The sequence below is a fragment of the Hyposmocoma kahamanoa genome, unplaced genomic scaffold (assembly GCF_003589595.1).
Source record: "Hyposmocoma kahamanoa isolate Upper Pololo Valley unplaced genomic scaffold, ASM358959v1 211, whole genome shotgun sequence".
NCBI lineage: Eukaryota > Metazoa > Arthropoda > Insecta > Lepidoptera > Cosmopterigidae > Hyposmocoma > Hyposmocoma kahamanoa.
This window is the reverse complement of record NW_020653732.1, coordinates 6134141-6151429: the sequence shown is the minus strand read 5'-3', so window position 1 is coordinate 6151429 and position 17289 is coordinate 6134141. Positions and strand designations below refer to the sequence as shown.

At 35.0% G+C, this 17289-nt stretch overlaps 1 protein-coding gene across 1 annotated transcript in view; it reads right to left on the bottom strand.

Moving 5' to 3' along the window:
- Positions 1-5425: 5425 nt before the first annotated feature.
- The window catches only part of LOC113227564, a 105376-nt gene continuing 93512 nt past the window's right edge, over positions 5426-17289 (bottom strand). Inside the window, exons 4-7 of the mRNA XM_026460515.1 lie at positions 14170-14280; positions 11491-11633; positions 9035-9202; positions 5426-5820 (exon numbers count right to left, since the gene is read on the bottom strand). Of these exons, the coding sequence (XP_026316300.1) occupies positions 5588-5820; positions 9035-9202; positions 11491-11633; positions 14170-14280 (655 nt within the window). The 3' untranslated portion in view covers positions 5426-5587. The remainder of the gene's footprint in view (positions 5821-9034; positions 9203-11490; positions 11634-14169; positions 14281-17289) is intronic.

Here is a 17289-nt window from a genome sequence, read left to right as displayed (position 1 = left end):
CGATCCAAAGACAAAATATAAAGCTCAACTGGATTGTGTTTTTATTGATAACAAGGGCATAAATTTTTTTTTTCCACCATATCGGGAAGCATGCGTTCTATATCTATCAGTGAGTTAGAACTTGTAGCTTTATATATATAATAATAATAATAAAATACTTTCTAAAATGAGATAGGTTATCAATGGTGAGAAATATGATCATTTTAATCAATATTGGTAATATTACTGCGATTCCGTTCTTATTTTTTCTTATTTATGACAAAATGTGTCAATTTTGTAATAAATAATTTATTTCTCCTATTCGAATGATATTGTCACTTTCAATAATTTATTTACATCCACATGGTAATTTTAAATTAATTATTACTTAAAAATTATGGTTTCATTGCTTTGTATATTTATTTTTAATTACCTATATTTATTATTTATTATGTACACATTATTTTTATTTAACAAAAATATTTACAAAATGCTATAGGCACTTATGAATTATATTTTAAATTTACTTTGCGATTCGGCGATCTTTCTTATTTTATGAAACAGTTATAATTTTTATTTCAAAATTCACCAGTATCACATTCTCTTTTCTAAAAATCTAAAATTATAAAAAAAAAATTGGAAGAAATGAAAACTCTCAGGTTGCAGCTACAGTTTTTTTTCTCTCTCATACGTTTGGAATATTTTTGATAATACTTTGTTTTAAATTGAACAAAGAAATGTAAGGAAAAGGGAACATCGTGCTATCTTGCTCTGATGTATAGCGTCAGAATTAGATAGTACGAACAAGTAATGCCAGACGAGTATTTTTAATCCCATTCCTAAAAAAATAAATAATCGCGCTGCAATGACTTATAACATCAATTATTCGTGTGGCTAGTGGTAAATTATAGTTCCTCATAACTATACAACGTAGTGAACATATCCTAATAATAAAGTGACTAAATCCAAAACATAACTTTTGGAAAACAGACAAAACGGATTTAAAAAGAAACGTACATAGCACCAATCAAAGATTACAAACTTCTACTTGATATGAATAATCTCAGGACAGTGTACTAAAAAAACCGACCTCAAAAGTCATTCACAAATGCGGGAGTTATTGCGTAACATGATAAAAAAAACTTACAGTCGAATTGAGGACCTGTTTTTTTGAAGTCGGTTGAAAAGTATTTATTAAGCTATCGCTGCCTTTAATAACGCAATAATGTAGAACAATACGATTTTGAACTACGTATAAAAATAATGTTTACCGTAAAAAGACGGGCGCTTCACTCACGATCATGGAGCAATACTCGAGAGGATTGCCAATCTTCATACTACAGATCGTAACTCAAAAAAAAAGGTCAAAACCACTTCTTAAATCTAACTGGCGCTGATCGATGGCCTGAAAGTAGTTTATATTATGCAAATAGCCGTGGATATCAATCCGTCTTTAATATGAAATACAAGTACCATTGACTTACAAATAAATGGACGACGGGTCTAATACAAAAACCACGAAAAAAATGTCCCAAGTCAACCTATTCGAAATTTAAATTGTTATGTCATCGCAGTATCGCGCTGTAAGTAGAACAAATGAAGACTAAAGCGGAGTGTCGCGCTCTGTATACGATTTTAGCGCCTTACAAGTGCGGACACTTTTTAGAGCGGACCCGACGTCCATATAATTGTAAGTCAATGCTTGTAATAAATATTAATAAAATTTTATATACATTCTTTATTGCACCAAATAAATACAACAGAAAGTCAGCAAAGGTGGACTTATCACTAAAAGAGATCTCTTCCAGCCAACCGAGGGCATTGAGAGCTAAGGTTATAAGCGGGCAATAGCGTGCAAGAGAGAGAGTGTGGAAGAAATATAATAAACTGCATAAATAATAGTAATTTATGTGACTGTTACATAATGAAAGGCATTAATATACGAGTATGGGTTTCACACAAGTGTTTTAATGCCTAATTATGTACAATTACATACACTGCTTTATCTACACACATACTACATAAGCTCTCTATGATGTGTTCAGGAACCGCATGTTACGACTAGCGAAATGGAGGCAAATAAAAACTTTTCGCACGCATGTCAATAAGCGTAGTTTTTATTTTCAATTCATAAACGAACTAAAATCGGCCCCAACTATCATATCGTTCGATATCAAGTAACGTGTGAAATTGTCAAAATTGTTTGCTATTGACATTTCATTTCGTACAAAACTTCATCTCGACTGATTTTCAGAGTTGTTCGAAATTTGAATGTAATAATAACATCGAATTCGATGTTACTAAGAAGCAACAATAACATTTTCACAGATAAGAAATTTGTTGTAACAAAACGGTTTACCTTTATGCTGGTCGTAATTTGCGGTTTTTGGACACATTATAGAGAATTTATGACATGTGTGTAGATAAAAACTTCAAAAATACCATTACTTACATGAGTATTATAATGAATCATAATAAATAGAATTAATATGTAAATAGTGTAATATATACATGTAGGTACATATATACATAAGTAAGTATGTAAAAAAATACATTAAAATGATTACTAAGAGAGTTAAGCAAGAAAGTGCGCTTTCAATCTTTTCTTGAAAGAAGCGATAGACGGGCTAGACTGAATATGGGAAGGGAGTCTGTTCCACAACTGCGCTGCACAAGAAGAAATGGAGTTAAAAAAGAAATTTATTTTACAATTAGGACGAACGAGCATCTTAGTGATGGACGCCTGGAGCGGGTGGGAGGGGATAACAACTGGAACCGGGAACGAAGGTAGGAAGGGGAGTTGCACATCACGGCGAAGGCGAGTTTGGAGCCATTTAAACCGAGCGCGAAATTCCTGAACACGATCGAACTTACGGAGACCGAAAAATGAGCTAAAATTAATTTCTGAGCTTTGATAAACAAGCGTGTCAATAGACGGCATTGTGTGTTAGAAACTAATTTATAAATTACCGCTCGCTAATATGGATAGATGGCGTTAATCCTAAACAAAATAAAAGAACAGCCGGCAGTATTCATAAAATAAATCTATGAAAAAAGCGCCATCTAGTTGGTTTGTGCTTGATTAAAAATTTGAGTAGATTTGATAAATTGTATCTCGTCAATGTAAAACAAATTAGTTACAAAAATAGGTATTTGCTACTCGTCGCGATATCTGGTGTACTAAAAGGTACTAAATACCCAACGACGCTGTCTCCTATCGCGATTGGCAGTCCACTTGAGTCCATGTTCACGATAAAGTTTCGCATGCTCTTCTCGTCGTTGTATGCTTAGTTCAAAACCATAATATTGTGCAACATTACGTTATTGTATAAAGGCAGCGAAATATCTTTTTTTTCTTTTTGTCACTTTTCTAGAAATTTTACTTTTTTTTGTCACTTTATTATTCAGAGGTCGATATAACCTGTCGATATTTAAAAAAAATGTATTTAAAAGAAATGGGAACCAATTTAACATATTTGTAAGAGTAACTATGGCGTCAATTCTGTAAAGTAAGTTTGTAAAACTAAACTTAGTTTTACGGAACTAAAATTAATGCTACGTGTAAAATGCGTACATAATATAATTTTTAGTCCAAGCAATTTTCTAAATTGATTTTAGTCTAAGCGTTCAGGGAGTTAATGTTATTTCTCTTGTTTTTTTTATAATACCAAGTCACGAGACGAATGAGTCGTGCGCCTGATGGTAAGGTACACGCCTGTCCATAACAGTTGCAGTGCCACTCAGAGCTTTAAATCACAATTATCTGAGTGACACTGCCACTGCGCTCGTCACCCTGAGACATAAGTTGACAAGTCCCATGTGCCTGTAATTTCACCGGCACCTTTACCCTTCAAAACCGGAAGACAGTAATGCTGATATTACTGCTTGGAGGCAGAAACAGGTAAGGTGGCAGTCCCACTCTGGATAAACAAAAGGAGCTCTACTACCACGAAAGTACAGAGGTACTACTTTTTTACAATGAGACAAGATAATACTGTGAGAATTTAGTTACGTGGCAATATCTACTGACTCAACTAAGTTTAGTTTAACAATTTGTTTAACAGAATTACCACCATTAATACTCTAACAAAGGGTAGACATAAACTATGGTACAACAGAAAAAAGATTATATGTACTAAAAAGACTTGACTTCAAAACTTTAAAAACACCAAAGTCCACACTTATTAAGCCCTAAATTATACAGAAAAAATGTAAAGAATGAAACACAAAAACAACACGTGTTCAAACTGTTGTTTGAACTGCTGTTGTGTATCAAGATAATGGCTGCATTTGTTGACTGAATTAAAAATGCCATGCAATGAAATGCCACTCTAGGTGAATAAGTCAAGATAAGGCCACGTCTGCAAAATCACAACGTTTCAGATGAGAGGTTTACAGATTATGCGAACGATTTAGTCGATAAATTTTTAATAGAAGAGTGATAAATTTTCACATCACGACTTTCATGTGGTAAAACCATTTTTGACGAATAAGGGTACGATAGTTTCTTCTGAAGACATTCTTGGGGCCGTCCACAATTTCAAGATAAAGTTATCGTAGTTCAAAATAGAGGTCCTTATTTTATTAATAAAACTGGTTTGAAATATAACTATAGGCTTTACTATAGTACGCTATGATGGCCGTTTTGATATTTGTCCGCTCATGAGTTTCGTATTAATTCATAATTACTTTGAAGGAGCTAATTGCTGTACATTGTTGTAAAGCAAAATTTATAGAATGTGTAATTTTACGACACAACTCGGTATTTGTCGTTCGAAATTTAAAAAAATGAAATCTAACACGATCTTTACTTATCGGATCGCTGTGTAGCACAACTTCTACCTCCGACAAACTCGCGTCAAAGCTCAATGCAAAACAAAGCAGTTTCGAGTTGACGATATAGTACAGAAATATTTTTATTTTCGTTTTATTAAAACTTTTTAATACGATACCGCTTGCAATATTAGTTATAAATCTAAAAACTTATAGATGTGACTCGCATTTAATTATATTTTTTTCGATAGTGAATTGAGATTTGACCTCACGATTGTAATCTGTCAAAACGGCCATAATAGCGTGCCGTTACTGTAATAATGACTCTGAAAAAAAAAAAAGTTAAAATTGCAGAGGTTTTTTTACAGACAGAAATGTCTAGAATTAAAAGGTTTCCCCATTATGTACCCTTGGTGAAATAATGCCACATCTACAAAATGACAACTTTTCAGGAGAGAGGTTAAAAGATTCAACGACCGAAATACTCGATAATTTTTTTATGTTTAAAAAGGAGAGTTGTTATTAAATTTCATATATACATAATTTCATTCATGTAGTTGGCATTATTTTTGACTTTCATACGCTTGAAAGGTAAAAAGGGATAAGCGACATTTTTGGGTTTCATATACCGTTGGAATAAAAAAAATTAGCTGATCCCAACGGTATATATAACTCAATAATGACCAAAAGTGTCGCTTATCCCATTTTGCCTTTAAAGCGTCATGTGATAAAAGTACATGACATAATTATGATCACATGTGACGGATGATTTTTTCCCTATTTCTACTCAAATTTTCTGTACAATTTAGGGCCACAATCACATTACACTGTACGGCTACGACAACGTAGTAGCATGAGAAATCCAATCCACCGTATGAGCTACTCGATGATAGATCCCTGGTTGCCCCCGACTGGCACAGCTGTACCCTGCTGAGACGACTCCGATGAGGTACCACCGGCCTGCCCTTTCGAGCATCAGTGGCCCTCCACTGTCGCCTTGACAGCTGTCTTTGCCTCCGCCTCTGTACCCCGCGCACAGCATTTCGGGGTAGATTACTACGTTGATCCCTGGAAAACGATGAGAAATTTATGAGATTTGAAAGCGTACTTCAACGCGAGCCTAGATTTTAGGATATTGAGGGAAGTCTGACACAGATCTGACGACGACAAGCGCCCGATGGTGTCTGGCAGTGGGCGGCGCGGCATGTCACTAAACTGCTGGGCATCTTGCTAATCGTACCTTTACAATGAAAGAGACCCAATACAAAATTTCTCTTTTTGGGAATAGCCAAAATAAGATTTGAAGTTGTGACATTTTCAAAATATTTAATTTATTACTCTAGAAGTACTACAGCTAGTCTTGGTAAATAATGATCAAATGTTCAACTTTACAACTGCAGAAATTGGTTTTAGATTATTTTAATACTTATGGCGACTAGTTTTTACAAAAACTAGTCACCATAACGTCTCTCTTTTTTATTGAAATTTTTTTGTTATCAGTTGACGTGTTAAGAATTGAGTCCCTTTGAATTTAACCAGCTAGGCAACGTGTTATAATCTTATCAAGATTAAGTGGTTTTAATTGTGAAAGAAAGTCCTGAATGTAATAAAGTAAGTCGCGTTTGTAAAAATTTAACGATTTTTAATGTCTCTATTGCTAATCAGTCACTTTTTCGCCAACAGTGACAGTGTGTTGTGTTTGTAAGTGTAGTTTCGACACTAAATGCGGCACTGCCATTCCGACTCGAGATAATAAAATGATATAATAAAACAGACGCATATAGTGAATCATTCGAGCTTTAATAGATCAGGTTCCGATTAACAACCTTATGAACAATGATTTTTAAAGTCGTATTACTATATAAACTCATTTTATTAATTTTTTTAATTGGGTCACTTTCATTGTAAAGGTGCTAAATATTGGGATAAATGCGAATTGAGGGCCTTAATTGAAAACAAAAATTTAGCAGGTTTTCCTTAGATATTTTATTTTGTAGCGTGGGTTAGCGGAGAAGGGGTACGTAGAACGACGAATTAGACGCAGACTTCCGTGTAGAAAGGCGTATATTTTTATCAAAAATTGTAAATTTACAGGGTTATGGACTCAACAGTAAGCATGAAAGCACACAGTTGTGTGCTTTCAGAACACAGTTCAGTGCCAAACCTTAGGTAGCAGAAATAATACAGAACCGTCTCAACAACTTGAGCGCCGTTCTATCTACCGTACTATCGGAGTTAACAAAACGGTAGCGCGTTTCAGAGTACAACTAATGCCATCTAGCGGTGGCGCGATGGAACTATTGGCGGGTTGAGGTTATAGTTGTTACAGTTTTACACTTTTATTTTAGCCTGTTTTCGGGATTTTATATGATCGGGTAGAGTACATTCTATCGTGTAACACATTAGCACATTCTTTAGACAATATCCTTTGGTGTATCGTATATTTTTTTGTAAGACAGATGGTTTAGGTATTTACTAATAAATTATTAGTAAATACCTAAACCATCTGATCTAGTAAAACAGATGTTCCCGCTTCTCCGCCGGTGACAAGCCTTGAATTAATTACAATATTCGTCGAATCACTGTACGGCGAAGTAAAGGCGAACAGCAGGTGAACGTTAAATGTTTTGGTGAATGAGCAGTGCAAGGAGAACTTGCTTTTAAATTAATATATAGTAGGTTCAAATGTTGTTTTACAATACTAAGTGATGAGACGATAAAGTCGTGCGCCTGGTCGGAAGCGGTACGCCTGTCCACAAAGGCTCAGGCCACACGATGCGGTACAGCGGGAAGCAGTCCGGGGGCAGCACTGCGGGAACCGAATACGTACTGGGGCGTGCTACACGGCAGTCCCACGCGTAGTTACGCGTAGATACCAACTACGTTTCATTTTCTACTTAAATTTTAAAGAAAGCACCATATCGCTGTCGGATATTGTTCAAGAAAATTAATCTGCTTTTATTCGCGTTACGGAAACAACGCAAAAGAAATTTCGGTCGATTTCATACTGAAACTTAATAAAAACATATTTAAGAATCGTAAAAAAATACAAAGCCACGCTCCCGGACCGCCCCCTGCCGTTGTGGCTGGACGGTTGCGTAGAACTCAGTGGAATACATCTTTGCGTCCGCACTCGCCCCACGTTCGCCCGGCCCGCTCTGTCCAGCCTTCCGGTTTCAATGTGGTAGGGTGCATAAGAACACCCCTAGTGAGGCCAGCGGGCTCTGGACAGAGACTCTCGATCCTGCATTGCACGGACTCACTCGTCTGGGGGGCGGGTCAGAGGACAACGGACCCGCCCTTCCGTTGGCGCGGGAGACCTGGCGCAAACTAGGACGGCCGGGCGACGTCGTGGTGAATGTTACCTATCCCACGGCGCCGACTCGGCGTACGTCCTCCAGTCTGGAGGTAGAGTCCCCACATAATCCCTGAGTCTCCCTGGGCTCAGGCGTATGTATAAATTTATACACCCCCGTCAAAAAAAAAGTTGCATAAGAACTCAAACAGTACAAAAATTCCCGCTCCCGGAACGCTACCGCAACCGCCTCTGTGTGGCCAGAGCATAACAGTTGCAGTGAGTGCATTGCACAGCGCCCATTACCGTGAGACATAATATGACATGTCCCTTCATACTGTACATTAATGGCGAAACCGAATTCTATTTACTATGCAACAACATTTAAATTCCTGTGAATAATACAACCGCGTGTGAGCTGCGCGGCTGTCGCGTTGACCAAATTCAAGCCAGTCTCGCCCGCGTGCCCGAGACGCTCATTTAAGTTAAAACGTAAAAGCTAAACATATAGAGCGTATTTTGGCATGACAGTTAGACGCACGCAGTCGCAGCGCGGTGGCAACGCGGACTCCGCTCGGCGGGCGCATTTATCCGTGTCGAATAATTCCGCCCTTACACTTCAAAATCGGAACGCAATAATGTAAATAATTTGGCCAGACCGGCAAAATGATAGTAACGGAGTGAAGATATTTGTGTTTTCCATCCGTTACTCTCATCTCTGGACTGTATTCGCACTTTCCATCAGGCGCGGTTCAGTCATTTTACCGAGTCACAATAAAAAAAAAAAAGTTTACATTACTGCTTAGCGACAGAAATAGGTAGAATGGCTGTACTTCCCTGGACGACTTCTTTCACAAGGAGGTCAAGTGTTACTATAGTATTGCACACATCCGTAAATATAGTCGCTTAATAACACCAATGGTTCCTTGTAAATTCTACTGTTTATTAGCTCAAGTACATGCTGTACGTATTCTCCATAAAACCTACCATTGGCCCTATGCCATCGCTCGCAAACCCGATTGTCCAACACTGGCACGTCAACAGCCTGCAGCGTCCTGGGACGAAGTCTGGAGCCAGGGCTGAGCGCGCCCCAGCCTGCTGCCCAGCCATATTGTCCCAGGAAGTCAGACCCTCGTTCCGGTAAGCAGATTGGTGCTGGAAAATGGAAGTAAGTTTTGGTAACATTAGGACCGCTCTTGAAACTTACTTACTTACTGGAAACTTGTAGTTCAGAAGAAGTCGCTCTTGGTATAATAAAGCCATATGTTTTCAATGCTTTTATCACATGAACGTCATAAACTACAAAAAACAAAATACGTGTAAGAGAACTTTAAAACTCTATTTAAGGAATAAAAAAGCTTGTTATAATTATTAATACAAAGATCAAAAACTCAGTAAACGTTCCTTTGATCCGGCCGTATTCGAACCGACGCGACGTCTTCTAGCTTACCGTGACAGACGCTATACCAACTAAGCCACGGAACGAATCAGTGGACCTCACGAATTTTTCTTTGTGCTTGTTGTCGTGTCTTTGTATTTGGTTTTTCAACGACTTTTTAGTCGTAGCGCCATCTATGAGAAATTTATGAAAGTTTTATCACCCAGTTAGATAGATTTTTTCTGAGCGTTCGATCTTTGATTAATAATTATAACAAACTAGTGGAGTAATTTCACAAAAAAAAAAAATTGAATATCAATTGAATAAAAATTTAAAATAACAAGTTATCGAGTTATTTCGTTCGTAGAATCTTTATACCTCTTTCATATAAAGTTATAATTTTACAGATGTGGCCTTATTACACCAAAAGTGTGTTTCTAAATTCTAAGACTGCACGATTTTAAACACCTGTGCATGAAGTCAAAAGAAAATTAAAGCAGGAGCTAATGCACATACGAGGACACAGAGTCGTTACTAGTTCCTATAAAATGAAAGACGCTCTACGTCTAGAAAAACGGAATTTTGACCATTTTCAGAGTTTCGAGCTGGTGTATGGAGATTAGCAGGCAGTAGCAATGTTTTCTGAGGCTGTTTGAAAAGCGATCTCGGTAGCAGGCCTTAAGAAGTAGTTTGTGTTTGTATTAATGTATGGCCATGGCAAAATTTCCATTTAAAAATCTTATTTTTAAGAAAAATAGGCATCTTCCCGAATATTTTTCCTTTAATTTTCGACATTTCACGTTGACACCTGTCAAAAATTGAAGTTACTGAACGAAAACGATATGGAGATATTTTAGAGGTTTGTTTTCGCTGTTGTGAAATCATTTTAAATCTCGTTTTTCTCAAGTGGCTCATAGCTATACAAGTTTATTTTATTTAATTCATATTAAATAAAACGTCAAAAGATATTTTTAAATGTAGAACATAATATGAGCCTTTGAAATTATATTTTTCCCAATTTTAATTTTCTCGGGAATATTTCCGGAAAACTTCCAATATTTGAAATTTTTCGGAAATTTACCCACCAGTAGTTTGTATATCTATTCTGTGCATTTGTGTATGTTTGATCTAGTGCAATTTAAATTATTTGTTACTCAAATCGATTATTGTTTTCGTCTAATTTTTGTTTGTGTCAAATTTTATTTATTTAATGCCTAATTGTTTATAATTATTTGAATATTGATTTTTTTGGTACCTAAATATATCGCACAGTTAATACAATAGTGTATTAACTCAAAAAGTGTATTTATTTCAGAATCGATGAAAAACAAATTACTTCCTGTGAAAGATTATTAAAATTTATGTATAGGTTAAAATTTATTACAGACATCTAAGCAATTTCCTACATTGCCAAATATATTTATAAGTAGAAGAGAAACATTTCATGTTTTTGAGTAAGGACTAGCTTACAAAAAGTTTATCTAATTTTCAGTTAAGCAGATATCTTTTAATTGTTTCTCTTAACATTCTAACGACAATTGTATTGACGTGCAGAGAATTAAATTTTGTAATAGCAGTGCGATATATTTCGATTGTGGTGTATGAATAGCCTAGGCGGAACACCAGGGCTTAGTGAAGCAAAGTCCTCAGATGCTGAGTTATGGACCCTTCTGACATGCTTTTTTATATTATAAGCCGATTTTATTTTTTTAACTCAATTTAAAACCATTCGACTCATCCGAAGAACAGAGTCCGATGTGATTATACAGCGACAAGAGAATAAGTGCGTTACGAGAATAATTTAGTTATTCAAACTAAGGCCTATGAAAAGGTGTTTCGACAATTTATGTACCTTATTTCTTTTCGGAAATATAAAATCGAACAACGGTCGATCTGACTTCCACAGCGAAGAAAGAACGAACGAAATGTACTTTGTCCTGAGAACAAGTAGTCTTGCACATAGATCTTTGTTCTACGGATGTGTCGTATTTCACAGTGATTGTCAGTTCTAAAAGCAATGTGGTTACAATACGCTTGTATTACATCTAAAGAAATGTAAACCAACCTATATGCGGCATGTAGTGGACATTCCTGTCTAGAGTGAGGACAGCTACGTCAAACCGATCGGCTTGTGGAGTGAATTTGAACAGAGGATGAACTTTGATCGCTCGCACGCCGAACGTGTACGCTGGTAGGGGTTCCGCAGCACTGGAATTGAGAGAAGAGATTGAACATCAAACATTAGGCAGAAGAAGTATGTTTTTGTTCTTAATACACGCTGAAACTAATCTCGTAATAATTTTATTGTCGGAGCAAACATGTAGTGTCGCGAAAACGTTGTCCACATGTTTGGGTAGGTAGTATTTTGATCTGTTTTTGAGATACGAACAAGTCGTGTGCCTGTTGGTAAGCGACACGCCTATTCACAATAATTGCAGTGCCTCTCAGAGCTTTAAATCGCAAGAATCTGTGGGGCACTGCCACTGACTCTGTCATCCTGAGACATGTAGTTGACAAATTTTATATGCATGCAATTTCACCATTATACAGTATCATATCCTACTAAATATCTCATATTTACTTAACGATTTCAATGTACAGACAAGAACATTCACGGCAACTACATGTTCCAAACAAACATCGAGTATATAATCAGAAATAGAGACGAAATAAGGGCCATACACTCCTGGTAACTCATCAGTGATACATCACTTATAAATATCAACTCTCGTTTGCACTGAAATTACAAATTAGAAAGCTGAAATAGTACAGCGCCAACTACTGACCTGTGTGTACGTCTCCGTATATTCGAAAAATATTCTGTATTTATTGTAATAAAGATAATATCTCTAACAATGGCGTGCTGCTCCATTCGGTGCTGTGGGGAAAAACAGCAAAACATCTAATTACAAAACACAAATTTCATCGGTAATTAAATATTAAATATGTGATTTTGCAATTTTCGTCCATTATAGCAAAGTTCGATTTGAAGTGAAACAATTGACGACACCCATTGACTTACAAATAAATGGACGACGGGTCTAATACAAAAACCACGAAAAAAATGTCCCAAGTCAATCTATTCGAAATTTAAATTGTAATGTCATCGCAGTATCGCGCTGTCAGTAGAACAAATGAAGACTAAAGCGGAGTTTGGCGCTCTGTATACGATTTTAGCGCCTTACAAGTTCGGACACTTTTTAGCGCGGACCCGACGTCCATATAATTGTAAGTCAATGACGACACCCGTCTATTGTTTCGAATTCAGGCTGACCAATCGGAGCGCAGTTGTCACAATAATGTTATGGCAGAATAGTTTTCAAACAGTTTAAATGACATTTCGTCTCTATTTCTAGTTATACACTCGATGCAAACAAAACACTATCAATAGTGATAGTGTTTTGTTATAATGTTGAAATTCGTTAAAGAGTATTAGTACCATAGCACCGTTACTCTACTACTGGGAATGAGCTGTAGTCCATTTCACATAGAATGAGTTCTGTGACATTCCCAATTTTTACTTTGCACGCATACTGTTTATAACTAATCTGTCATTAGGTTACAAATAAAAGTAGTAACTTTGTCATAATGAACCACAAACAAACAATATTGGTTACAGTTGTAATTTTAAATAAAAATTAGAGTATATTAAGGAAAAAAGAAAATTTAATGATAAAGATAACATTAAATTACTCCGATTACTTGATGTGTAAAACGGAATATATTATCTATAGAGATTTACACTATAAAATCGATAAATGTAATCTAAATTATTGTGAGTCTCGCGTCTATACGAGCGCGTATACAATGTATGTGGGTCGTTTTCTTTTATTTTGAGGTTTGCGTGATGGTTTTGGAGTAATTGTTCAAAGTTTGTTTCGTTACAGTTGATTTTATGATTTATTTAATGAGTGTTGTTGATTTTTTTTACGTATTGTGTAGTTTTTTTGGGCACTTAAGTGCCCAAAGGATTAAAATAATTGTGTTATTAATAACTAAAAAAAATAATTGAATTAGTTAATAATAATTGAACCCTTTCAATTTGTTTATTATTTATGCTTAAATTCTTACCAGTAAATCGATTCTCTCTTCGTTACAAATTATCTCGATAAGATATTTAAATCGATTTTGTCATTCGATTTTACATCACTCATTTTTAGAAACTTCAAATCTCAAACTTCACCGGAATCATGGTATGGTAAGACAGGTAAATAATATTGAGTGTTTAGCAAAAGTAATACCCGGCAAAGTCGCTATTAGCTGCATAATACATTTAATTATTTTTTTTACCCAGAGGTGTTCCGCTTATATTTATAATGGTTATAATCCGGAAAAATAGTTTCATTCCTATGGTTATAATACTAAAAAGAAAAACAAATTAAGTAAAAGAAAAAAAATACCGTCGAGTTGTTGAAATTATTGATGTTATGTTATGTATTTTTCTTTGCGGTCTTCGACCATGCAGCCTCGTCTTTTTCATATTTTTAAAATATCGATGAATAAAATAGTTAGTGGTTACCATATATAAATTTAGGGATAATTCCCAGCTCTGTTATTTTGTAATCAGAACTTTCTGTTGCTTATTAATCTATGATATTGAAGTATTGTGTTCACCGCTCATCAGAGAACCACAGCGTGTGTATGGAACGCCGCATCTTGTCCATACATATCGTTGTATTTTCTCCAGTTTGTAGTCCGTCTAACATTATATATATCCATTCAGGATTCAGAAAATAGAGGGTACCTGTTGATGACGTAATCGCCGAGAGTGACGCGCACGTGCCGTGGCTGCGCGCGCGCTACGCAGTGGCCAGCCGTGACCACGTGACGCCGTGAGATCAGGGACCCTCCGCATCTGGAAGATTTCGTTTTATTGGTTTTATTTTTTGGTTGTTTATGTTTGGTTGTGAAGGCAGCGAGAAACGTGGTATTCCAGGAATTTGGGAAGTAGAGATCACAGACGACTCAATGCAGGCGTGGTAATAATTTAATGTATTTAATTTTTATAAATTATGTAGGTTTTTTAAAGTATAAATATTAATGGTGTAGTTTACACTAAAAAGGTCGTTGTATTAACCGACTATCAAAAAAAGGAGAAGGTTCTCAATTTGTCTGTATTTTTTGTGTGTTACCGATCACAATGATTTTTTTTTTGTTGGACAGGAGGTATCTCAGTCTCATTTGAATTAGACCAATTCAAATTTGAAGAAAACCTCTAAGGATGGTAAATTAGGGGATTAAATCCGGCTTATAGGTTTATCCACTTTCCGTTAACCGATTTCAAGATAACTACGCAAATAGATGTAATTCCGTAAACTTTTGAAGTCGGTTTTTAAATAAAATAATTATTTTATAAGTTAAAATCTGTTATGATTTTTCGTTAAAATTACTGGAAGTACCTTGACAGTACAGTCAAGTATGTCATGTTTACTTTGTTTTAATATTTTTAATTTATTTTCCACCTTCTAATAATAGCATCCAGACTCTAAGGATAACCAGCGGACTGACAGGCTACAAAAACACTCATTAGATTGACACAAACACAAAATTAGACAGACTTTCTTTTGGACAAATGATGACTAAATTCCTAAAGCGAGCAGATGAATTCTTCTAACAAAATTTACACCTATTTAAGTTCTTTATTTTGTCTACATTGTACTGATACTAATGGAATGTGGCTTATCATAATGAGCTGGTTCAAGGATCAACAACAAAATGACGAAGCGTGTTTTTTCTTTGCATTCTCTTGCTACCGTTCCATCTTTTATTCTATTAGACACTCGTCTATAGAAGGTTGAACGACAAAAAATATGCAATTAGAGAATAGAGGATAAAAACTACCGATTATGACCGATTACGTGGTAATAATCACGCTAATTTCTTTTTGTGCGCAATACCTCTGTACTTTGCATTGTTTGAGCTATAAAAATGCTATTTCAGAATGTTCATTATGTATCCTGTCATAGAGTCCATTATATTTTTAATTTATTTCTATAAATATACAGCGTGAGTGCGGGGTCATGTGGTAACACAGTTAATCATGACTTATTATCTTATTAGTAGCACAACGCAATATATTTTAAATAGTTAAGGCAATAATTTGCTTTAATGCAAATGAAAACAAATATTTAGTTCCTGTTATTTAGAATCATTGTCATCTGAAATTTTATAATTTTTCTTTATTTGGTATAATTATTTTTGCCCCAGTTGTAAAATGTAATTGGTAATTTCTTCCTATCGTCTGCAAACTTTGTTTAAATAATCTCAGTACGGAGTACTAAAAAAACCGACCTCAAAAGTCCGTTTAATTACATCTATTTGCCAAGTTTTAATGAAATCGGTTACCGAAAAGTGCGCGAAACCGGCTTCATCCTTTAGTTTGCCATCCTTAGAGGTGGAATATTTTCTTCAAATTTAAATGGGATCACTAGTGAGGTACCCTCTTTCCAACAAAAACAAAATCATAACACGTGCCATACAAAAAAAAATACAGTCGAATGGAGAACCGCCTCCTTTTTTTGATGTGTCTATAATAACAGTATTAATTTGGGATTCATAATTATTTATTTATAAAATTCTTTATTGTAATTATTTAAAAAATACAATAACAGTAAAATCGCAACCATTTAGTAAGTTAGAAACAATGGGTCTGGATCGCGACGCCGCTGTCACTTGTATAATCAGGTACCAAAGAATTAAATTCCTGATGACCTCTATAAAGGTAATTCAACAGTTGAGAGATGAACGCCCCGAAAATTATATTGACGGCGAATATCTCTGTCGACTTCAACAATCAATTTCTTTATCTCAGCCATTTTATGAGATCAATTTGTTATATATGTGGCAGATAACAGACGCACAAAACCATAAAAGTTTCTACTAGATCATGGAGCCAGTATTAGCCGTTCGATCACATTGTAATACCAACCTTATTACTATTATAAAACAATGTTGTTTTTTTAAGTTGAATTTCAGTTTTGATTTTTATCAAATGGTTTTGGATGTTTTTTACATTAAGGATATTTCTTGATGGATCGCCATTCTGTTTATAGGATTCAATATTAAAAAACTGGGATGTTACAAGTTTTGTATGTAACAAGTATATAGAAGTAGTTTTTCAATAATTTTCAAAAGCTGTTCATTTTGACTCACAGAATAACATTCTTAGACATTCTGTATATCCAGATTACTGAAATAACTTTTTCTATTACAAAGGCTTAATTTAGTTGTCATCCAGTATAGTTACTTCGGTCTGATAATTCTTAAGTAGACAATTGACAAAACAATAGGTTATGTAAACCATACCTACATACATACATGTTGCATAATTTCTTTTCATGCTTAGCTCTTTAAGTTTGTCGTTAGACAGGGAGATTTTTAAATTATTTTCCTACAAATTAGTCTATCTTTTGTGAATAACTTTTTCTTTGTGAATAAAAATTCTTTTTCAATTTTGGTTCGGTTACACAGCATTGTTTCAAAAAACTCTAAAACTTTAAAAAATCTTCCTATTTCGTTTTTAGTCTTAAAATTATTTTTGGTAGTTTTTAAACATTTTTTTTGCATGAGGTGCTCACCTATATAATTAGTTAAGTGATTAGAGTAAGTTTATAAAATGTATTAATAACTACATGAAATACAGTAGTAACTGTCGGAGCGCCTAATAAATAAATAAATAAACTTTTGGTATGAGGTTCAAATCACTCGACAGGCGACCTAACTTTACGGGATTTAGTATATTATTATGTGGTATATTATTAATATATATTTTTTCCATCTTTCAACTCGTGTAATTTCAATAAAATTATAAATTGTTTGTTGATTAATTTTATTATTTTCAAAATACTATTGAAAAATGTTTGCG